Source organism: Leptonychotes weddellii, chromosome 3 (genome assembly GCF_054177405.1).
Source record: "Leptonychotes weddellii isolate Sample4059 chromosome 3, ASM5417740v2, whole genome shotgun sequence".
Taxonomy (NCBI): Eukaryota; Metazoa; Chordata; class Mammalia; order Carnivora; family Phocidae; genus Leptonychotes; species Leptonychotes weddellii.
The window spans coordinates 101869721-101895129 of record NC_138371.1 but is presented as its reverse complement, the minus strand read 5'-3'; the positions used below and the strand labels follow the sequence as shown (position 1 = coordinate 101895129).

General features: G+C 37.9%; 1 protein-coding gene across 4 annotated transcripts in view; it reads left to right on the top strand.

Annotated features, from left to right (window-relative positions):
• Positions 1-25409, top strand: part of ARHGEF4 (Rho guanine nucleotide exchange factor 4) — a 230301-nt gene that overhangs the window by 117772 nt on the left and 87120 nt on the right. For all 4 annotated transcript variants that reach the window (XM_081814675.1, XM_081814676.1, XM_081814674.1 and 1 more), the window contains one exon: positions 17675-17801. In XM_081814675.1, coding sequence (XP_081670801.1) covers positions 17675-17801 — 127 coding nt within the window. The remainder of the gene's footprint in view (positions 1-17674; positions 17802-25409) is intronic.

The following is a 25409-nucleotide window of genomic DNA, read 5'->3' as shown; positions in this document are numbered from 1 at the left end:
TTCATTTTGTGATTTTCCTGTTTCTTTGTATAATGAGTGAGACTCTGTATTGTATTTTACCTTTTTTTTTTTTTTTTAGCAGTCAGTCAAAAGCTGGGCACTCACTGCCTCATTGCAGCTGAGTAAAGTAGAAGTTCATCTTCCCCCTCAGGCCTGCTTACAACTTCCTGGTAAAAGTTGGCACCTCATTACTTCCAACATGTAAATCACCTCCCTCCTGGGCCCTGCCAACACACGGAGAGAGGAAACAAAGTAGAGTGCCAGTTGGTTCTGCCTCTCTTCAGTTCCCCTGCCTCACTGTTGCCCAGTGGATCTGGAGGTTCGTCTCTCCTATCTTTCTGACACAGGGACAGGTAGATATTAAAGTGGTGACAGGAGCAGGTAGATTTGCATGACATCTTTCAGTCTCATTCATGCCAACTGTGGTAGGTGATCACCCTGGCTGCACCCCACCGGCATCAGAGTAAGGGTGGTAAAAACTACTGGTGCCTCACCCCACCTCACATTGCCCTCTTGTCTAGTTCTTGCTGCATGAGGGTGAGGCTCAGCTCTCCACTGGACCCACTGACACTACCCTGGCAAGCAAAGTGGATCGCCACTGCTTGCTTCCTCCAGGCAAGGGATGGAAGGTCAGCTCCCTGCTTGGCCTGCTAACACCACCTACTGGGGAAATTAGAGTGCCACCTGGAAAAGAATGGAAATTTCCCACTCATTTCCATAGACACCACTGAGAATGGGGACAACTAGAGCATTACCTGCTTCTGCTAGGTGCATGTTGGGAGTATAGCTCTGTGTTCAGCCCAACCAAACCACCTGAGAGGGGAATTAGAGCATGCCATCTTCTGTGAGATAGGAAAATGGGGTGAAAGATTAGTTCCTTGCTGGGCCCCACCTTCATTTCATGCTCTTTGTCCCTCTTGGTCCAAACAGGCAGTGATTTTGCTATGATAATATTCTCAAGAACCTTTTGGGTCTCCCATGTATGTCATGGGGATTCACTCCATTAACCAAGAAGCTCTTCCAAAGATCTTTCCTCTCTCTACTTTTGGCTTCTTCTGATATGGCTAAGGGGATCTGTTAGTTGCATGCTTAGTGTCTTCAAAGATCCTTTTGTATAACTGGATACTCTTTCAATCTTTCTTGAGGTATTAGCAAAAGGTGAGGTCTAGACACTCTCAGCTTTTTCTCTAGACCTAGTTTTCTGAAAGTGATGTCTTAATTTTAGTAATTTTTGCCATCTGGGTAAGCTGAGAATTTCCCAAATCATCAAGCCCCCGTTCCTTGTTTTTCAATAGTTCCTCCCTCAGTTTATCTCTTTCTCTTGCATTTTACCATAAGCAGCAAGAAGAAAACAGGCTATACTTTCAACACTTTGCTTAGAAATCTCCTCACCTAAGTATCCAAGTTCATCATGTACCAGTTGTGTTTTCTACATAACTACAGGACACACTTCTGCTAAGCTTCCTACCACCAAATGACAAGGATCCTCTTTCCTCCAGTATCCAAAAAAAAAAAAAAAAATTCCCTCATTTCCCTCTGAGCCCTCACTAGAGGAACCTTTATAAAATGTCCATTTTCTACTAACAGTCTGTTCAAAATATCTTAGTTGTTCTCTAAAGCAATTTATGTTTTCTCTATCATGCTCTTCTCCCTCCGGAGCCCTCACTGCCAGGCATGACTTTAACACCCATGTTTCTATTAACAGTCTATTCAAGGCAATATAGATTTTTTCCTATCATGCTTTTCCAAATTCTTCCAGTCTCTGCCTGTTGCTCAATTCCAAAGTCACTTCCATGTTTTTAGGTGCTTGTTACAGTCACATTCCACGTACCAGGCACCAGAATCTCTACTTGTTTCCTATTTCTGCTATAACAAATTACCACAGATCTAACTGTTTAAAAGAACACAAACCTATGACCTTACAGCTCTGTATGTCAGAAGTCTGACATGGCCCTCACTGAGCTAAAATTACCACATCAGTAAAGGTGCGTTCCTTTCTTGCGGTGCTAAGGGAGAATCCATTTCCTTGTCTTTTCCAGCTTCTGGAGGCTGCCCACATTCTTTGTCTCCTGACCACTTCTGCATCTTCAAAGTGACCAACATGGCATCTCTCTGACCATAGTTCTTTCTCTGAACCTGACCTCAGCTGGGAAAAGCACTTTTAAGGACTCAGGATCAGGTTGGGCTCGCCTAGGTAATCTCCCCAACTCACAATCCTTAACCTTAATCACATCTGCAAAGTCAGTTTGCTTGGTAAGGTAACAGGCAGGAATTAGGATGTGTGTCCAGGGTATATTATTCTGCCTAGAACAGCCACCCTTCTCCTAATGCTTTAGCTAGGGAAAACAAGCTTTTCTTTGAGCTTTTCTTGTTTGTGCCTGTTGTTTGTTCTGGGTTGGAGGCTTCTGCAGTGCCTTGTCTGGGATATATGAGAGGCATAAGGAGACCCACGTCACTCAGCACCCCGTTGCTTCTCAAGTCCTAAGGTCTATAGATAGCCCACCTTCTTTCTATCTTCCAGTCTTTCTATGTTTGTTTGTTGTATTATATCTAAGGAATTTAGTGGGAAGAGGAAGGACCTTGAAAGAATAGGGCTATTACCTCCTAGCAGAATCAGAAATCTCTAATAAAAGTTTGGTTTTTAAGAACTAAGCGGATTTTGGGGGGCATGAGGGGGGTCCCTAAGGCCAGTGACACATTCAGTGATGTGCTAGAAGTACTCCTGATACTCAGCATATAATCATATTTATGGGGAGGCTTACTGCAGTGAAAAGATACAGGACAGGATCAGCAAGGGAAAAAAACACATGTGACCCATGAAGTCTTCCCATGCTTTCTACCTTCTGTGAGGGTTCACACTGAGCTTGCTTCTTTCTCCAGCAGAAAAAAAAAAAATGCAGTAACATGTGCCTAATGCTTCTGTCCAGGGAATTCCACTAGTCACTGAGTGCTTAAGGTTTTTATTGGAGGAGGCTGGCCACATGGCACTCCCTGCCTAACACATACCAAACTCCAGACTGTTAGAAGGAAAGGAGGTGTTTGGCCTAAAGCATACTATACAACTGAGAACTGTAAGTACTCATTTTAATTACCTGATAAATAAAAATTGTACAGATAGTCCAGGCACAGTGAACCCATCCTTAACAGTTATGGAATGGTTTGAGAGTTAAGTTTCCAGATGCCAGCTAAGAACCAACCTTGCACAGAGGCCCCAGTAAAGATAACAGCCTCAGGTCTGCTGTTTGCTCTTTTCTGCATATGAGTAACAAACTTATTTGAGATTTTATCAGATAGTACATCTAGACAACAACATAAATGGAACAGCCAAACACTTTAGGATCTCACAAAATACCACACCAGGGAACATGCAAACCTATAGCTGGGAATGGAAGGGAGAATGGGGTAAGATTCAGAAATGGGGATAGTGCATTATATAAGGTCACTTTTTACAAAGTACTTGTACCATTTGACCATAATTCTCAGGGTGGGAAGTGAGAGTATAGGAGACAGTTATACATGAATAAAGTTCAGAGATACAAGTTGAACATACTACTTACAAATTTAAAGTATTTTATATTTTGAAGTGAATATTTTGATGCAGGTGCCACGGCAAACTAGCCATATCAAATGGTTGCAACAAGTCAACCCATGAATCTAAACAGTTTTATTATAACAACAGTCTTGTGAGTTGGTTACTATGTGCCCTGTTTTACAGATGAAGAAGCTGAGATTCAGAGACACTAAGAAACTTACCAAATTTTAAGGTCATACATTGGCAGAGATTAGATTTGAACCCCTATTTGTGTGTCTCCAAAGCCTTTTCTCTTTCTATTTGCATTGTTTTACATAGGTTATAGATGATGAGATGAAACCACATATTTTTATTTGTAAATTCTTGTTTTAATTAGCTAATATGTAAAAAAATAATGTTGGAAGCTGTGTAACCATGTAGGGCAGAAACAGATGCAGCATATTTAGTGTGGCACTTCCTTGGCTTCTCAATTCCCAATGGAAGTTGCACCTGCCAGAATCACTATATCACTGTCTGAAGAGGAGTATGAATCCGAGTCCTACTGAATCTGAGGAAATAGTTCAGTTCTTGATACACTACCATTTTTTCATGTGTAAGATTTATATCACCACTGGGGAGGAACTCACTTTAACAGTCAATGCATTTCAGTTTAAAGGTTCCCACCAACAGGCACATTCTTGTGTAAGACTTAAAAGCAGTGAGGACCCTGGTGCTCCCACAGAGTATCTTTGCCTCCAGCACCCAGCATCTCAGAAAGCCCCTCCTCACTCTTCAGTGCCCTTGGTGTCTGGTGACTCAGTGTAGGCTAAGAATGCTTTCCTCCATGCTATTCTAACAAAGAGTGATTTGCCATTAATTTTGATGAGGAATCTATAAAGCATGAAACTAAATAGTTCCTTATTATTCACAGATTCTATATTTGTGAATTCACCTACGCACTAAAATTTATTTGTAACCCCAAATTCAGTACTCAAGGCCCTTGGGCAGTCATTCACAAACATGTGCAAAGCAGCAAATATTTGAGTCACTCAGCGCCAGGTTCTCAGTTCAGGTTGAACAAGGCAATGCTCTTGTTCATGTTTAAGCTCTTTTACTAAACAAATGTCCTTTTCGTGGCCTATTTAGTACCATGTTTTTGGCATTTTTGTGCTTTTTATTGGTGATTTTCCTGCTTAAAATGACTTCCAAACAGGGGCGCCTGGGTGGCTCAGTCATTAAGCGTCTGCCTTCAGCTCAGGTCATGATCCCAGGGTCCTGGGATCGAGCCCCGCATCGGGCTCCCTGCTCAGTGGGAAGCCTGCTTCTCCCTCTCCCACTCCCCCTACTTGTGTTCCCTCTCTCGCTGTGTCTCTCTCTCTGTCAAATAAAATCTTTAAAAAAAAAATGACTTCCAAACATAGTACTGAAGTGATGTCTAGTGTTCCTAAGCACAAGAAATCTGTGATTGCCTTACAGAGAAAATACATTTGTTGGATAAGCTTTGTTCAGGCATGAGTTCTACTGCTAGTGGCCATGAAGTCAGTGTTAATGAATTAATAATGTGGTACATTTAGAAAAAAGGAAGTGGAAATTCACTGATCTGTATATAAAGTCATTCTAGAAAGTGCTAAGGTAGCAGCTATAGTGTATGCTACAAATATGGAAAAGATGGAAAAAGCAGCTAAAATGTGGATGCCTGAGATGATGAACCATAAAAAAGTGTAGTGGGCACCATGTTGTAGGACTGAAAGCCGAGGAAATTTATCGTCACGTTACCCAGGGTCAGGAAAATGTTAAACCTCTCTGGTAAGTGCTGCCTGGTTCACCTGTTTCAAAGGACAATATGGTATAAGAAACATTAAAGTTGCAGGTGAGGCAGGTTCTAAGGATGAGGGGGCTTCAAGAAAAAAAAATTTAAACACCAGCTAAGTATTATACAAGAAAAGGGTTATGTGGAAGAGCAGATTTTTAGTGCTAATAAGTCTAGCTTATTTTATAAGGATGTTGACAAATGAAACTATGTAATGCAAATACTGTTTTGCCTGACAAAAATGTTGTGACTAGAGGCTCACAGACACCTCACTATTTCTCCCAGGAGCAATGACTCAGTATTTGCTAATTCAGTGTTTTCAGAGGCTTTATAAAATATATGTAGCACAAATAATGAGAATCAACTGTAATTAGAAAACCACAGCTCCAGCAAGAGGGTATGCAGGAAAGCATGGGGATGTGTGGGTATAAAGTAGTCATATTCAGTTGTGACTCATTTACTATCTTTATAATAAAAACCTTTTTCCTGGATGATGCAGTCTCATTCCCGACCAGACTGAATTTACAGAATTACCTAGGTTTTGGACTCTTTTATCCATTCTGACAGGATGTTGTCCAGGTGTTTATCAAGGCACTATATTTTACCTACTTAAAAGGCCTATAAGCTAGATATTGAAAATATCTTGATTAAGGTGAATATTAGTCTTATTTATTCAACATACATTTAGTTTTAAAAAATAATGTATGGAGCACTAACATACGAGGCATTGTTCTGGGTGGTGAGGATGTAAAAATCAAAGCAGTACAACAGAGGAATGCAAGGACCCCAGGGGGTCACAGCAGGGATGCTGAAGCCAGCCTGGCAATGTAGATGTCCCCTGGGCTGAGTCCTGAAAGATGTGTAGGTTTCTTAGGAAAGAAAGGAATGCAAGAAGGCTATTAGGGCAGAGAGAACAACCTTAGCACAAAGATATGGTGGAAACTTTAAGAAGTTGGCTTAACTAGTATATCAGGCATGAGGGAGAGTGGCAGGAGATGAAACAGAGGATTAGGTCAGGGCTGGGTCACAGAGCATTCTAGATGAAAAGCTTATAGTTTGTCCTCTGGCCACTATGTGAGGTGGGAGCCACCGAAGGCTTTTAAGTGCAGAAGCAATATGGGCACTTGATGCTAGCAATTGCACGTTTTAAATAGGAAGCAGAGTAGAGGATGAATCTGGGGGAGACATAATAAGATATGAGGACCTGAATTAGGTGGTAGCCAGGATAAAATAATAAAAATTGTTCTAGTACTTATCAAGCATGGTCTATGTGACAGCCACTAAGTGATTCAAATGAAATAACACATTCATTCCTACAGATGCCATTATTTGCAAGTATTAATGTTATTTTCATTTTTCTAGTGAGAAAATAAAGGCATAAAAAAGTAAGCAGTTTGCCCAAGATCACATAATTAGCAGGTAGCAGGGGTACAATTCAAACCTAAAAAGTCTGGCTCCAGAGCCCATGTTTTAACCATCATGTCATACGTCCTCTCTAGGAGAAGGTTAGAGATATGTTTAAGAGATAAAATCTGTCAGATTTAGTTATTATTGGATGTGAGAGATGATAAAAAGGGAAGAATCTAATGTTTCCTTGGATTTCAGCTAAACAACTGCGTAGATGAATAGTACTAGCATTCCCTGAGAAAGGAAACATAGGAGGACCTGAGGTGTAAAGAAAGGGGTAGAATAATAAGAATGATTTGGTACTAGTTCAGTCAGAGGTGCCTGTGGCTCATTCAAATGGATATATTCAGGAATCAGTGTTGGAATTATGGATCTAAAGCTTAGGGGAAACGTCATGGCTAAAATGGAGATTAAAAAGCCATGGAAAGTATATATTCTAGCAGAAAAGGAGGAGACAGAACGCAGAACACCAACATGAATCATTACAAAGGAAGGAAAGCCAGGAGAAAAGGAAAATAGAACAGAAACAGTAGAATGGTCAGCAATGTCAAATGCAGCAGAAAGCACTGAAAGTGACTCACTGGATTTCACAGTATGAACTTAATTATTGAGCTTTGTAAAGTAGTGTGGGTATAGAGGTGTGGGCAGAAGTCAGAACAGCTGCATGAGGAATGAAGTGAGGAAAGTGGAGGAAGTGAAGCAGTGGAAATATATGGAAATACAGTTTTCTTTCAAAAAGGATAGCCCAGAAAATAAGCAGATTTGGGGCACCTAACATTGCTTAACCTCTCTGAGCCTCAGTTTCCTCATCTATAAAATGGAGATATTAACATCTTTCTATCTTGTTGGTTTGTTGTAGGAATTAAATTAGAAATGATGAACAAATTGTGCAGTACATACCAGACACATATAAAGTGCTTAATGAAAGCTATTCCCTTCCTCTCTATCAACCCCTTCCTGAACAATGAGCTTGACTCAGAGCCATATGTTAGGATAAAACATGAAGACAGTCTCTTTCCTCAGGAAGCTTACAGTCTAGCTAGAGTGCCAACACAGTAATAAAATGTATATTTTAATTCAGTGTACATAAAACCATAGAGATATATACTGCAATACAGATGTTGTAGTTATATCAACAAAATACTGTTAACAGAAAGGAGATGTGGGTGATTCTGTTTGGAGGGATCATGGAAAATACCTTGCAGACAGAGAGATACTTGCCTGAAGAAATGATAAAATTTCACTGGGGAAGGCATTTCAAGCAGAGAGAATAGCAAAATCGAGGGCATGTTAAGGGGAGTCAGTCCAAGATGGTAGTGTAAGAACCTGAACTTACTTCCTCCTGTGCACAGCAAATCTATAGCTACATGTGAAACAATTCCCTCTGAAAAAAAGAACTGAAAACTAGCTGAAATGCTCCTCCACAACAAAGGATAAAAAGACCACAGGGAGATGAGTAGGAGAGGCAGAGACATAATCTCTCCAAAATCCCCACCCCAGAAAGTGACACCCAATAGGAAGGGACCTCACAAGTCCAGAGTTTCTCTCAAAGAAGGGAGGGGTTTGTGCCCCACATCAAGCACCCAAACCTTGGAACCTGCACCAGAGAGATGAGCCCCCAAAACGTCAGGCTTAGACAACCAATGGGGCTTACATCCAAGCGACCCAAAGGCCTATAGGAAATGGAGATACTTCTTTTAAGGGACCTAAATGCAGTCTCACTTGCCCCAGGAACAAGTGCAAAATCAGCAGTTTGAAAACCATCTATACTACACATGAAGGGGATCCATTTGCTAATCTTAAACATCTGCTGGAGGAGCAAGAGATAGTTGGGACTATGAGGGCCAGCAGGGTATATGATTACAGCCCCACAAGACTGTATATATTTACATACTTTGAAAGCTACTGCCTGAGGGTCAGACTTCCAATCAGCCTGAAACTAGGTGCTGAGATCCCTCTCCTTGGATCATGACAGGTCTTGGTGCACCTTCAACAATGGGGACCTATCAAGAATAAGTCAAACTACTTAGACAGCCAAGTCAAGTAGCCAACCAAGATTTAGGGCATGATTAAATAATAAATTTCATCACCTACACAAAGCCACTCCTTCAAGACTGGTAGAGGTACCTCTTTTGCATAATACATAGAAGCAAATACAGAGAGTCAAACACAATGAGGAAACAGAAGAGTATGTTCCAAGCAAAAGAAGAAGATAAAACCTCAAAAAGACCTCAGTGAAAAAGATGTAAGTAATCTACCTGTTAAAGAATTCAAAGTAATGGTCATAAAGATGCTCACTAAACTTGGGAGAAGAATAAATGAACAAAATGAGAACTTAAGGAGATAGAAAATATAAGAAAGTACCAAACAGAAGTCACAGAGCTGAAGAACACTGAACTGAATTGAAAAACACACTAGAGGGGTTCAACAGCAGACTGAATCTAAAGAATCAGTGATCTAGAAAGCAGGGCAGTGGAACTCACCCAAACAGAGCAGTAAAAACAAACAAAAAATTTTAAAAAGTGAAGATAGTTTAAGGGATCTGTGGAACAAGATCAAGTGGGATAACATTCACATTACAAGGGTCCCAGAAGGAGAACAGAGAGAGAAAGAAGCAGAAAACTTATTTCAAGAAATAATGACTGAAAACTTCCTATAACCTGGGAAAAGAAACAGACATCCAGATCCAGGAAGCCTACAAAGCTCTCAAAAAGATGAATCCAAAAATATCCACATCAAGACACATTACAGTTAAAATGTCAAAAGTTAAAGAGAGAGTCTTAATGCCAACAAGAGAAAAACAACTTGTTTTGTACAGGGGAATCCCCATAAGACTATCCCCAGATTCCTCAGCAAGAACTTTGCAGTTCCAAAGACAGTGGCAATATATATTGAAAGTTCTGAGAGAGAAAAAAAAACTTTCAACCAAGACTATTCTACCCAGCAAGGTTATCATTCAGAATTGAAGAAGAAATAAAGTTTTTCAGACAAACAAAAGGTACACGAGCCTATCACCACTAAACTGGCCTTACAAGAAGGATAAATGAGACTTCTTTGAGCTGAAAAGAAAAGGCACTATTTAGTAACAAGAAAATATATGAAAGTAAAAATCACAATAGTAAATTTAAATATATAGTAAAGGTAAAGGCTAATAGGCTTATTAGCCACTTATAAAGCTAGTATGAAGGTTAAAAGACAAAAATAGGAAAATTAATATACAGTACTTAGTTAAGGGATATGAAAAAATATGTAAAATGAGATATCAAAAATGATGTTGGTGGGGAGTAAAATGTAGATTTACAATGGATTCAAACTTAAATTGCTGTCAACTTAAAATAGACTGTTATATATATAGGATGATATATATGTATATATGCAGCACAGTAGTACCAAAATATATAAAGCAAATATTAACAGACCTAAAGGGAGAAATTGACAGCAATACAATAATGGTCAGAGACTTTAACCCCGCACTTACATCGATGGATAGGTCACCTGAACAAAATCAATAAGGAAAAATTCAAACATTTGTTGAAGGCCTTCAACAAAAACTGCACATGATGGACTTAACAGATATATATAGAACAGATTGTGGGGCTGTATTCATATACCCATTGTAAATTCCACCCAAAAGCAGCAGAATACACATTCTTCACAAGTGTACATAGAACATTCTCCAGGATAGATCACAGGTTAGGCCACAAAACAAGTCTCAATAAGTTTAAGAAGAATGAAATCATATCAAGCTTCTTTTCTGACCACAATGGTAGGCGACTAGACATCAATTCAAAGAAGAAAACTGGAAAAATCACAAATAATCAGTGACTACACAACAAAAGAAAATTAAAAAATACCTCAAGACAAATAAAAATGGAAACACAACATTCCAAAATCTGTGGGATACAGGAAAAGTGGTTCTAAGAGGGAACTTCATAGCAAAACAGGCCTACTTCAAAAAACAAGAATAATCTCAAATGAACAATCAAACTATATACCTGAAGGAATTAGGAAAAGAACAAATGAAGTACAAAATTACTAGGAGGGAAGAAATAATAAAAATCACAGCAGAAATAGAGACTAAAAGACAGTAGAAAAGATCAATGAAACTATTTGGGCTGGTTCTCTAAATAGATAAACAAAACTGACAAACGATTAGCCGGGCTCACAAAGAAAAAAAAAAGAGGGCTCAAATCAATACATGAAAGAGACATTGCAACTGATACCAAAGAAATACAAACGATCATAGGAGACTACTATGAACATTTATACACCAACAAATTGGACAACCTAGGAGAAATAGATAAATTCCTAGAAATATGCAGTCTTTCAAGAATGAACTGTGAAGAAATAGAAAATTTGAATAGACTGATTATTAGTAAGGAGATTGAACAGTAATCAAAACCCTCCCACAAACAAAAATTCAAGACCAGAGAGCTTTGCTGGTGAATTCCACCAAACATCCAAAGAAGATTTAATACCTATCCTTTCCAAAATCTTCCAAAAAATTAAAGAGAAGGGAATACTTCCAAACTCATTTTACAAAGCCAGCATTTCCTTGATCCCCAAACCAAAAACACCATAAGAAAGGAAAATTACATGCCAATATCCCTAATGAACAAAGATGTAAAAATCTCCAATAAAGTATTGAAGCAAACCAAATATCACAATACATTAAAAGGATCATACACCATGATCAAGTGAGATTTATTCCAAGGATGTGAGGATGGTTCAAAATTGGCAAACCATTGGGGTATAGAAGGAACATGACTTACCATAATAGAGACCATATAGGACAAGCCCACAGCTAATATCATACTCAATGGTGAAAAGCTGAAAGCTTTCTAAGATCAGCCAACAAGACTAGGCTACCCACTGTCACTACTTTTATTCACCATAGTACTGGAAGTCCTAGCCAGAGAAATTAGGCAAGAGAGAAGTAGAAGATATATAAATCAGAAAGGAAAAATAAAACTCACTTTTTGCAGGCAACATGGTATTATATATATAGAAAGCCCTAAAGACTCCACCAAAAAAACTGTTAGAATAAATATTCAGTAAAGTTGCAGGGCACAATATCAATATAAAAAAAAGTTGGTTGTATTCTACATACTTAAAACAAACTATCAGAAAGAGAAATTGAGAAAACAATCACATTTACAATTGCATCAAAAAGAACTAAATCTCTAGGAATAATTTAACCAAGGAGGTGAAAGACCTGTACACTAAATTATACAACATTAATAAAAGAAATAAAAAAGACACAAATAAATGGAAAGATATACCATGCTTGTGGATTGGAAGAATTAATATTGTTAAATGTCCATATTACCCAAAGCAATCTACAGATTCAATGCAATCACTATCAAAATTCCAATGGCATTTTTCACAGAAACATTGTATTCAATTCCATTGTATACAGTATCTTCTTTATCCATTCATCTATCAATGGAAACTTGGGTTATTTCCATATCTTGGCTATTATAAGTAACACTGCAATAAACATAGGGTATTTTTCACAGAACTAGAACCAAACAAATCCTAAAATTTGTATGGAACCATAAAAGAATAGCCAAAGCTATCTTGAAAAAGAACAAAACTAGATATAAATACACAGTGGAATATTACTTAGCCATAAAAGAAAATGACATCTTGCCATTTGTGACAACATGGATGGACCTTAAGGGAATTATGCTAAACAAAGTAAGTCAGACATAGAAATATAAATACTGTATAATTTCACTTATATGTGGAATCTAAAGAACAAAACAAAACTCATAGGTACAGAAAACAGAATTGGTGGTTGCTGAGGGGAAGTGGTGGAAAGCAGGCAAAACAGGTAAAGGGGGCCAACAGGTACAAACTTCCAGTAATAAATAAGTCATGGGATATAATATTCAGCATGGTGACTATAGTCAATAATATTATAGCACATACTTGAAATTTTCCAAGAAAATAAATCCTAAAATGATCTTTGTATGGAGACAGATGGTAACTAGATTTATGCAGCGATCACTTTGCAATGTATATAAATATCAAATCATTATGTTGTATACCTGAAATCAACATGATGTTATATGTCAATTATACCTCTATAGTTTTTTTAAGAGCATGGTAGTATGGAATTCATGGAGTATCAGGGGTAGTGAGTGGTAGGTCCTTGATGCCTTAGAAAGGCAGAAAACAGGGGTTGTTGTAGTGGCTAGAGGACAGAATGTGAAAAACTTGGCCCATGTCAGTCAATCTTGACAGTCTCTTAGGGCTTTAATAGGGGAGTGGCATGACAGATCTGGTGTGGAGCAAGGAGAGAAGATTTAGGAGAATGTTTTAGTAATCCATATGAAAGATGGCTTGATATAAAGTTTTGTGAAAATGATATAGTCAACAGCTTACATGCCTGTTTTTAAAAATCAGATGTGATTTGGCCTCCATGTAAACATGTACAGGGTCCATTTCCTCTTAACCAAGATTAAAGTAGATTTCTAGGGAATTCTAAGTCTGAGATTCTGTGATTTTAACAGGTTTGGGGGCCTAAGAGAGAATTCTGATAATTTAATAGGAAGTGGAGATTATATACTAGTTGAGTCAAATAATGCTCTGATAGTTTCTACACGTAAACACAAAAAGATACATTACAGGTATGATTACCAAAAGAGCATGATGAAGAATAATACAGTATACCTTGAAAGAATCAGAACCTAGGAATAAAAACATATGTTGAAGGAATCGGAACACTGGATCACGGTTCTCAAAGTGTAGTCGCTTTACTACCTGGATTATTTTGAAGTATGTTGCTTAATTTCTAAGGAGGTGAAGACTCTCCAATTACCTTTCTATCACTGATTTCTAGTGTAATTCCATTTCGGTCAGAGAAGCATATTCTATATGATTTCAATCCTTTTAAACTTGTTGTTGTTACCGTTACTATTATCATGATCACCAAGGATATAGTCTCTCAGTGAATATTCCGTGTGCACTTGAAAACAATGCATATTCTGTGATTGTTGGATGGACTACTGTGTAATTGTCAGTTCCAGTTGGTGGATGGTGTTGTTCCCTTCACCTGTCCCCTTGCTGTTTTTTTTTTTTTCCTATTGATTACCGTGGTAGAAGTGTTAAAGTACCCAACCATAATTCTAGTTCTCCTTTAAATTGTATCAGGTTTTATTGCTTCTCAGCCTTTTGGCTAAGATCAAGTGTAAATTGTATCAGGTTTTGCCTCATATATTTTGAAGGTCTGTGATTAGATGCATACCTCTTTAGGGTTGTCTTGTCTTCTTGATGAATTCACCCTCTTGTTATGTGTGTAAAGTCCTCTTGTATCTCTGGTAATTTTCCTTACTCTGAAGTCTGTCGTGTCTGATATTAGTGTAACGTCTCAGTTTTCTTTTGATTAGTGTTTGTGTGGCATATGTGTTCCATCCTTTTACTTTTTACCCACCTTCATCATTATTTTGAAAGTGGATTTCTTATGATAGCATATTGTGAGGATTTTTTTCTTTAATCCATTTTGAAAATCTCTTTAATTATGTGTTCTGAGTATTTAAATTTAATGTAATTACTGATGTGTTTGGATTTAGATATACCATCTTCTCTGCTTGTTCCTCTGATTCATTGCTCTGTTTCCTTTTACTGTCTTTTGGATTATTTGGGTACTTTTTAGTTTTTAATTTTAACTTACCTGTTGAGTTTTTTACACTATATATTGTTATGTGTTTTTTTTCTTAATAGCCACTGTAGGGATTAATATACATCTTTAACTTTTCATAGTCCACTTTTTATAACTGGTTATTTTACTACTTTAAGTAAAACATATGAAACCTCCCACCATATAGGTCCCTTTAGTCCCCCCCTTAATGCTGTAGTTGTCATGTGCCATCTGCATATATTGAAAACCTCATCAGACAATAATGTAATTTTTGCTTTTAACTGTCAAACATACTTTAAAGAACTTAGAGGGGAAAAATAGCCTGTTACACTTACCTATATATTCTATTTCTATTGCTCTTCCTTCAGTTCCTGAATTTTGAAGTTTCCCTCTGCTATGATTTTCCTTTGTATGAAGATCTTCTTCAAATTGTCTTCAGAGCAGGTCTGCTAGCTATGAATTTTCTTTGTTTTCTTCATGTAAGAATATATTTATTTCACCTTCTTCTCTAAAGTATTTTTTTGTTGGATATAGAATTCTAGGTTGACGGTGCTGCATTTAAAAAGTAGTGTTCCACTTCTTTCTGGCTTCCATGAGAAATCTATAGTCATTTGAATGATTGTTCCCTTATATATATGATTTGTTGTTAGTTTCTGGCTACTTACAAGATTTTTTCATTGTCTCTAGTCTCAGTAGTTCGATTACAGTGTGTTGGGCATTGATTTTCTCGGGTTTTCCTGTTTGAAGTTTGCTGAGCTTCTTGTGCTATAAGTTAAGGTTTTTCACCACATTTACAATCTTTCCAGAAATTTCTTGATATTGTTCTGCACCACACTTCCTCTTCTCCTTCTAGGTCTCTGATGGCAGAATGTTAGATGTTTGTTGTTGTCCTACAGGTCCCTGTGGCTCTGTTTATTTTTTCCAATATGTTTTCTTCTCTGTTCTTCAGACTGGATAATTTCTTTTAAGCTACTGAGTTTTCTGATTCTTTCCTCAATCATTTTATTTTGTAATTGAACTACACCATGAATTTTTTATTTCAGTTATTATATTTCTGAGTTCTAATGTTTCCATTGCATTCTTTATTTCATCTATATTTGACCCTTGAGCAATATAGGAATTGGGGTGCCAACCCCCCACACAGTCAAAAATCCACATAACTTTTGATGCCCGCAAAATTTACTAATAGCATACTGTTGACCAGAAGCCTTGCTGATAAGTAGTCAATTAACACATATTATTTATGTCATATGTATTATATACTTTATTCTTAAAACAAAGTAAGCTAGAGAAAAGAAAATGTTATTAAGAGAATCATAAGGAAGAGAAAATACATTTACAGTATTGTAGTTATTTTTTTTTAAATTCACATATAAGGCGATATCTGGGTGGCTCAGTGGTTTGGTATCTGCCTTCAGCTCAGGTCGTGATCTCAGGGTCCTGGGATTGAGCCCTGCATCGGACTCCCTGATCAGCAGGGAGCCTGCTTCTCCCTCTGCCCCTCCCCACTGCTTGTGCTCTCTCTCTCTGTCTCAAATAAATAAAAATCTTTAAAAAAAAATAATAAAGCCACATATAAGCACACCTGTGCAGGTCAAACCTGTGTTGTTCAGCTATATCTCCCTGATGTTATTTTCCATTCATTCCAAGAGTGTTCACCCTTACTTCTTAGAGCATGGTTATATGAGCTGCTTTAAAATCTTTGATAATTTCAACAACCATGTCATATTGGTGTTGAGATCTGTCAGTTCTCCTTTCCCTTATACTTTATTGAGATTTTCATAGTTGTTTATATATTAAGTAATTGTGAATAATACCTTGGACATTTTGAATACTATGTTATGAGACTCTGGGCCTTGTTTAGTTGCTATGGAGAACAATGACTAGTACATTTTTCAGGCAGTTGAATCCAATTTAGATTACAAATTCTTACTGACCTTCAGAGGCTATGTTTCTTATGTCAGTTCAGTTTTCAAGGTGTTTTCAGTGTTATGTGGATAATGTGGATCACTCAGTGACCAGTCTGGGACCTGTAAAATGTTCTATTCCATAGTCCAGTTCTCAAAGACTTTAGTATTCTGTTTAGGGTCAGATCTACCCATGCATAGTTTGGGGGTAAGTCCAAGAGCTTATAAACAACTTTTTGGGATAATTTTCTTGAGTTTCTTCTTCTCTGCATTCTTCCAGACACTTCTTGGTCCCAGGAGCCCCCACATTCCTGGGTTTTTTTTTGCAAGAAAGCTGGCTTTTGTTTTCCCACTTTGTGATACACTTCCTGCAATTCTCTCTGCCTCTGGAGCCAAGTGGCAGGAGGATAGAGAGAGAAAAATGAAACAGGATTCTCCTGCCATCCCATGCTCTTGGGACCACAGTTCCTCAGGTCATAAAGGATTCCCCTTCCTCAGAGTTTTATGTGCCTACCTGGCCAACACTGCCATACTATAATGGAATGTCCTGGAAATCTGGGGTGGGAGGAGAACAACAGAGAAGATTTACCCCATTTGTTCATACTCTTTAGGGGCCCCTTTTCCTTCTCTTCAGACCAGAGAGGGCTTCTTTTGGAGTCCTTTTTATCCATACCATTTCAAGCTGCTGCTGCTGAGTTCAGACCACAGGATATCCCAGGAACAACAAAAGAATTTTCTAAGCACACTTGCTTAATCATGTGAGGGATACAAAAGAAAAGGAAAGGGAACAACATTTATTTGAATACATACCAAAATTTTTAAGTTAACACAATAACTTTACAAAGTAGATAAAACTGGAAGGGGCCAATTTTATCTCTGGATGATGATAAAGAAAGGGACAGTATCCCTTGTCTTCCCAAGACCCTATGCATCACTGGTCCTTAGAGTTTGAAAGGTAAAGTCTATCTCATAATTATGATATGTTAGGGACTTTATGAGTTGAATTTTAATTAAGCACTCCTAGAAGAAAATGCTTTGGTTAAAACTAACAGTTATGCTTTTGGAGAACTGTCGGGCTGTGTGACTGAGCAGCTGGGGGAGATTTAGGGTTTTGGAGACTTTCTCAATAGTCCTCACTTTATATTGTTGAATGACAACCTATTCTGCCAGAATTACCACATATGGCCACATAGGTTGTAGACTCTGGGAGAAGTTTTGTGGGGTTTATTTTCTCATGGATTTTGATGTGAACGGAACCTCCTGAAGCTGTGTGCATTTTGGCAATGTGCCCTACTCATAGCAAAGATCCTGGATAATGAAAAGGTATGATGTAGCAATGACAGCATATCATCTCTTTTCTTCATTTACTCTCTGCCTCTTTCCTCCTCTCCCAGTGTTGGAGGAAGATGACCGTTACCTCTCCAGAGTCTTTGAGTCTCGCTAGAAGAAGTCATCCATTCTCCCAGAGTGCCCCAACAGAATTGAACTGCATGGGCTGGCCAGAGTACATACCTGACACTGGTGAGTTATGTGCCTCTCTCTTCTGTTTTATACTCTGATGTCCTGGAAAGAAGGACAAGAAGTGAGAGAGTGTTGTTGACTGCTATGTTTGTCTGGCAGAAGTAGCTTAAAGGTGAGACAGATAAACCAGTGTCTCTTATCCCTTCAATTAGGAAGGGGTCCCTAGCACCCTGAGAAAGGGAATTCTTGGACGGGAGAAGACTCCATTATTGAATCCCCAAACCTGTCTCTCTTTGTTTATTTTAAGCAGAACTAATGACCACCTCTTGGGTCTTGTAATAGGATATAATTTGCAGAAGAAATAATCACAGAGAGTTGTCTCCTAATCCAGAATGTAACTTGAGTGTTTTCCCTTCTGAGGGACAAGCCTCTTCCTCTAGTTTTATGGCCATTTCTGTGAGTCCATTTCCCAAATCTATAGCAAACAGCCTCACATCACATATTTGGTCATAAAAGGGCTAGCCTTTGTGCCAGAAGGAAGCTGGGCCCCAGGGAGAGCCAGGATAGGGCATCGTTATACACAGCCACCACCTGTCCTAGACCTAACCCAGGATAGGCTGGATATGCTGAAAATGCTCAAGGGCTTCTGGTGGGAGGACAGGTGTTAGGTCTTGAGCGGGTGCAGATTATATTAGATGGCAACATTACTGTCTGAAAGCTGGCTAGAGGGGGAAGCCAAATACGGTGTTTATGAAGGATAGAGAATGGTAAAGCCCTAGACAGGATTAAAAAGGGCAAACTAGATACACCTGTCAAACATGTACTGTGCCAAGGCCTGGGGAGTGGGAACAGGACTGGCATTCAAGGCAAAAGATGATAGGAGCAGAGGGACCAGGCTCTGAACATCAGAGTATGGCATATGCCATCCTGAGGAAGGTCAACTCTGATGTAGACCTGAGTCCTGAGCTTTGAATCCAACTCACTGCATACTGGGTGCTGGTCCTGGGGGAAATGACTACTCTGATTAGCTGGTGGACATTAATTGTTTTCCATTAGCAAATGTATGTGCTTATGCTGCATCGTGCAATGGACTTTTATTCTTTCCCAGGTATGGTTGTGATCTTAAGTTCACAATGAGAAAAGTCATGAAAAGGTATTTTCGAATGATGAAAGAATCTTTTCAAGGGAAAAAAAAAAGATATTTCTAACATAGCTCTTCATTAAGTCATGGGATTATTTAGAGGCTCATGGAAGGGTCCATAATGGGTTAGAGTAGCATTTTTCCAGCAATAATCCTCAAGGCTGATTTTGACCCTTGAAGTTAGAACTTTCTTACAAAGCCAAAGCTTAATAATCACATAGTGCTATTATTTCAGAAGTTCATTTGAATTAATTGACAGGTGAATTTATTACAGAATAAGAAGTTAAAAAACCTCAGTCACACATTTGTCCTGGTATGTTTGCATATCAAGAACACTGGTCCAGAGGTTCAGGGCTCTGGCTTTAGCTGCACTTGATATGGGGATGAGAAATTGGGCACACCCCTCTGTTTCTCTGTACTTCAGATTCCTTTATTATTCAAAAACGGAGTGATAATTCCTGCTTTCCCATTTCATTGGGTTAATACGAAGGTCAAGTTAATATGGGCTTGGGTCTCTGCAATTTACCTTAGAAAAGCCTTCTTTTCTTTAATTATTGCTTCTACTCCAACTGTTCTGTTCCAAACTTCTGAGATTTCTACTTTCTATAGATTATATTTCCAGTTTTATCCTTGGAACCTCTCTCATCATTTTCATTTTTTTTACCCCTTTTTCCTCTTAGTTCTGGGAGAATTTCTTAGGCTTTTTTTTTTCTTCTTTGTTTTTCTGGGTTTATCTGTTAATTGCCTTCATTGGGATTTGTGATTCAATGATCACACTTTTAATCTCCATTAAATCTTTCCAGTATCCTCTAGAAGCTTGTTAAAAACAGAAAATAGAGAATTTTGTAAAAATTTTCTCCTTTTCATGTTTTATAAATTCATTTCCAAATTCATCTGCATTTCTTTTGACTAGTAGTTTTTCTTTAGGTGAAATTTCTCTGTTGGCTTATCCTTACAGACATCAGTCCTTCGCCAGCAAGGGCTTGTTATCATGTAGCACTGGAGACAGCACCCTTTCAGAGACTGTTATAGGTTCCTGTTAAAATCCTTTAAACACGGCTGAGCAGGAAGTGAAAAGTTAAGCTTTCCTATAACATATATCACAAGTTCAGTCACCTTGGAGGAAGCTGTAAACAGTTCCAGCTGAAAGCTTTGCCTCTTGCCAGTATTTCTTTTCTATGTCTGGAGGAGTAGCCAAGAATTAGCCTGATGTGGGAGCATGCCACCCTCTGCCCCACAAGTTGGTGCCCAGGATAAATTGCTCCACATCCACTCCTCTCTTGGTGGAGCCAGCAGAGCCAGATACAACTCTTCAAGTCGCCAGCACAGCAGATGCACACAGCATCACATAAAGCCCTCTGCACCTCCAGAGCCCATGCCTATGACTTAGGAAGGGTTGGCAGGGTTCTACCAGGCATTTCCCTACATGCTTTCTGGCTGCATTGCTATTTCAAAGTTATGGGTCACTTCTTTCTTCAGGCCAGTTATATCTTTACTGTATCTTGTGGCTGAATTTCTCTCTATTTTTTAAACAGCTTTATCAAGATATAGTTCACATACCATAATATTCACCCATTTAAAGTATACAATTCAGATTTTTAGTCTATTCACATACATCACAAATTTCCCTATTCTGGATTTTCATGCAAATGGAATCATATAAGACCTGGTCTTTTGTGACTGGCTTTTTTCACTTAGAATAATGTTTTCAAGGTTCATCTGTGTTGTCACATGTATCATTCCTTTTGATGACTGAGTAATATTCCACTGTATAACTGTACCACAATTTGTTTATCTGTTCATCTGCTGGTGGACATTTGGCTTGTTTCCAACTTCTGGCTATTATGAATAATGCTGCTATAAAAATTCATGTACAAGTTTTAGTGAAGACATATGGTTTCATCCGTATACATTAGAGTATAACTGGTGGGTCAGATGTTAACTCTATGTTGAATCATTTGATGAACTGCTAAACTGTGTTCTAAAGCAGCTGCCCCACTTTACATTCCCACCACCAGTGTAATTTCTCCAACATCCACATCCTAACCCACACTTGTTATCTGACTTTTTGATTCTATTCAAACTAGTGGGTGTAAAGTGGTATCTCACTATGGTTTTGATTTGCATTTCCCTTTTTATGTATTTATCAGCCATTTATAGATCTTATTTGGGGAAATGTCTATTCAGATCTTTTCCTCATTTTTTAAAGTTTTTGTTTAAATTCCAGTTAGTTAACATACAGTGTAATATGAATTTCAAGTGTACAATTTAGTGATTTAATACTTCCATACAACACCCAGTGCTCATCACAAGTGCATTCCTTGATCCCTATCACCTATTTCACACATTCTCCCACCTACCTCCCCTCTGGTAGCCATCAGTTTGTGTTTTAATGGGATATTTGTCTTTTTTTTATTGAGTTGTAAGTGTTCTTTATATACTGGATACACATCCATTATCAGATAAATGATTTATAAATATTTTCTTTCTCCTATTCTGTGGTTTGTCTTTTCATTTTCTTGATGGTGTCCTTTGAAGCACAGAAGTTTTTTTTAAATTTGATGTCGTTTTTTTCTTTTGTTGCCTGTGCTTTTGATATCATGTCTAAGAATCCTTTGCCCAATCCAAGGTCATGAAGATTTGCCCCTGTTTTTTCCTTAGAGCTTTATACTTTTAGCTCTTACATTTAGGTTTTTTAGTTGAGTTCGTTTGCATGTGGGTATCCAGTTGTCCCAGCACTACTTGTTGAAAAGACTATTCTTTCCCCTTTGAATGGTCTTGGTACCCTTGGAAGTTCATCATAGATGCATGGATTTATTCCTGTACTGTCAATTGTATTCTACTGATCTGTGTCTACCCTTGTGCCAGTACCACACTGTCTTGTTTACCATTGCTCTGTAGTAAGTTTTGAAATTGGGAAGTGGAGTCTTTCCCCTCCTTTACCCTTCATTTTAAGGAATGTCTAGGCTATTCTGAGTCTCTGGCAATTCCATATGAATGTTAGAATCAGGTATCAATTTCTACAAAGAAATCAGCTAGGATTCTCATGAGGATTGTGTTGAATCTGTAGATAAGTTTGGAGAGTATTGCTATCTTAACAATGTTGAATTTCGGATGAAAAACCTAAATGTGAGAAAGGAATCCATCAAAATCCTAGAGGGGAACATAGGCAGTAACCTCTTCGACATTGGCCACAGTGACTTCTTTCAAGACATGTCTCTAAAGGCAAGGGAAGCAAAAGCACAAATGAACTATTGGGACTTCATCAAGATAAAAGAAAATAGTCAACAAAACTAAGAGGCAACCCATGGAATGGGAGAAGATATTTGCAAATGACATTACAGATAAAGGGCTGGTATCCAAGATCTATAAAGAACCTATCAAACTCAACACCCAAAAAACAAATAATCCAGTCAAGAAATGGGCAGAAGACATGAACAGACACTTCTCCAAAGAAGACATACAAATGATTAACAAACACATGAAAAAATGTTCCACATCACTAGCCATCAGACAAATACAAATCAAAACAATGATATACCACCTTACACCAGACCCGCATCGGGCTCCCTGCTCAGCAGGAAGCCTGCTTCTCCCTCTCCCACTACCCCCTGCTTGTGTTCCCTCTCTTGCTGTCTCTCTCTCTGTCAAATAAATAAATAAAGTCTTTTAAAAAAAAAAACTAATGATGTACTATATGTTGGCTAATTGAACATAATAAAAACAAAACAAAACAATGTTGAATTTCCTGATCCACAAACATGGGATTTTTCCCCCATTTATTTAGATCTTCGTTTATTTCTTTCAACTATGTTTCATTTTGTTCAGAATACAAGCTGTACTTCTATTGAAAAATTCATTCCTAAGAGTTTTACTCTTTTTTGTTGCTTTATGAATGAAAGTTTTTTAATTTTCATTGGAAGTATATAAAGTATATAGAAATACAATTGATTTTTGTATATTGATCTTGTATCCTGAAACTTTGCTGAACTCATTTATTAGTTCTAATAGTTTTTTTATGGATTCCTTAAGATTTTCTACATACAGTGTTGTGTCATCTGTAAATAGAAATAGTTTTCCAATCTGGATGTCTTTTATTTCTTTGCCTTGCCTCACTGTCCTGATTAAAGCTCCTGTACAGTACAGTTGAATAGAAATGGCAAGAGTGTTCCTGATCTTAGAGGTAAAGTATCCCATCTTCACCATTAAGTATGATATTAGCTGTGGGTTTTTCATAGATGCCCTTTATCAGGTAAAGTTACCTTCTATTCCTAATTTGTTGAGTTGTTCAGCTTTTTCTTTGTTTGTTTGGTTGGTTGGTTGTTTTTTTAATCATGAAAGGGTACTGAATTTTGTCAGTGCTTTCCTGTGTCTATTGAGATAATCATGCAAATTTTGTTCTTTATTCTATTCATGCGGTATATTACATTAATTGATTTTCAGATGTTAATCCACCCTTGCATTTCTGGGATATCTTGGTTAAGATATAGAATTCTCTTTATATTTTGCTGAATTTGGTTTACTAGTATTTTATTTTATTATGCATATCCATAAGAGATATTGGTCTGTAGTTTTCTTGTAATGTCTTTGTCAGTTTTGGTATCAGGGTACTATTGGCCTCATAAAATGAGTTGAGAAATGTTCCCTCCTCTTCTACTTTTGCAGTAGTTTGTAAAGAATTGGTATTAATTCTTTTTTCAATGTTTGCTAGAATTCAGGGATGAAGCCACTAGGATCTGGGCTCTTCTTTGTAGGTAGTCTTATGATTACTGACACAATCTCTTCACTTGTTAGAGGTCTATTCAGATTGCCTACTTCTACTTGAGTGAGTTTTGACAGTTGTGTCTTCCTAGAAATTTGTCCATTTCATCTAAGTCATCTAAATGCTTGGTGTACAATCATTCATAGTATTTCTTTATAATCATTTTTATTTCTGTAGGGTCAGAAGTAATGTCCCCTCTTTTTTTTTTTTATTCTAGTAATTTGAGTCCTCTTTTTTCTTCTTGATCCTCTTCTTCTTGAGTCTTCTTTCTTCAGCTCAAAGTCTGTCATTTTTGTTGATCTTTTCTAAGAACCAGCATTTGGTTTCTTTTATTTTCTCTATTCTTTCTCTGTTCTCTATTTCTGTTTTTCTATATTTCTGTTCTTTATTTTTTCTGTAATGATTTCTACTCTAACCTTTATTATTTCCTTCCCTCTGCTTGCTTTAGGTTTTGCACTTCTTTTTCTGGTGTCATGAGATACAAGTTTGGTTGTTGACTTGAGATCTTTCTTCTTTCTTTAATATAGGTATTTGTAGCTATAAATTTCCCTGTAGGCATGCTTTAGCTCTGTCCCATAGGTTTTGGCAAATTTTGTCTTCATTTTCATTTATCTCAAAGTATTTTTTTATTTTTCTTCTCATCTATTCTTTGACACACTGGTTACTTTAGGAGTGTGTTGTTTAATTTCCACATATTTGTGAGTTTCCTACATTTACAGTTACTGATTTCTAATTTTATTCCATGTGGTCAAAGAACATGCTTTGTATTATTTTTATCTCCTTTTAAGTTTACTGAAGTTTGTTTTATGGACTAACATAGGGTCTATCCTAGAAAATGTCCCATGTGCACTTGAGAAGAATGTATACTCTATTGTTGGGTGGTATGTTCTATAGATGTCGGTTTGTAGTGTTGTTCAAGTCTTCTATTTGCTTGATCTTCTGTACAGTTGTTTTATCCATTGCTGAAAGTTGGATGTTGAAACCTCTATTATTGTTGAATTATCTATTTCTCCCTTCATTTCTGTCAGTTTTTGCTTTATGTATTTTGGTGCTCTGTTATTAGGCCTATATAGTTTTAATTGTTCTATCTTCCTGGTGGAGTGACCCTTTTATTGTTAAACTCAGCTCTTAAACTCCACTGATTGGCAGTTGATTGCTCTACTGTTTACAACAATGTCTTGGGGCATAAGTTGCTCTACAAACTAATTCAATCAAATTATGGCTCCTTTGAAGAAATAGTTTCAGAGATCTGTGTTTGGTATTTGTTCTGATCCCAGAAGGACTCCCCCGCAAAATGTCTTATTCCTGGTTCTTTCTTGCAAACTAATGGGCTTACAATCTAGGCTATATCTTCATTAGATCCATAAATCTGTTCCCCAATGCCTTTCGCCAGAAGCTCCACTGCTCTTGGGAGCACCTTTAAGTTTAAACTTCTCCATGCTCTAGTACAAATGAGGTTAGTTCTTTTGGGAGAGATTAGCAGCTATCTGTTTTACAGCCTTCCCACAGTCAAAATTCTACACCACCCCCACCCCCACCTCCACCTCTGGCAAAATATTTGAGCAAGAGCTCTGGAACTGGAGATGGGGATCATGGCAGGCTTCTCTCTGAGTAACAATCACTGAAGGAGGGTACATTGGCCTGTGGTCCCCTGGGCTTGCCTGACATGGAATCACAGCCTCCCAAGCAGGGGGAAGAGCTATCAGAGCCCCAGTATTCTCGGTATGCTGAAGAAGGGAGTCCCCACCACTCAACCACTCTTGCC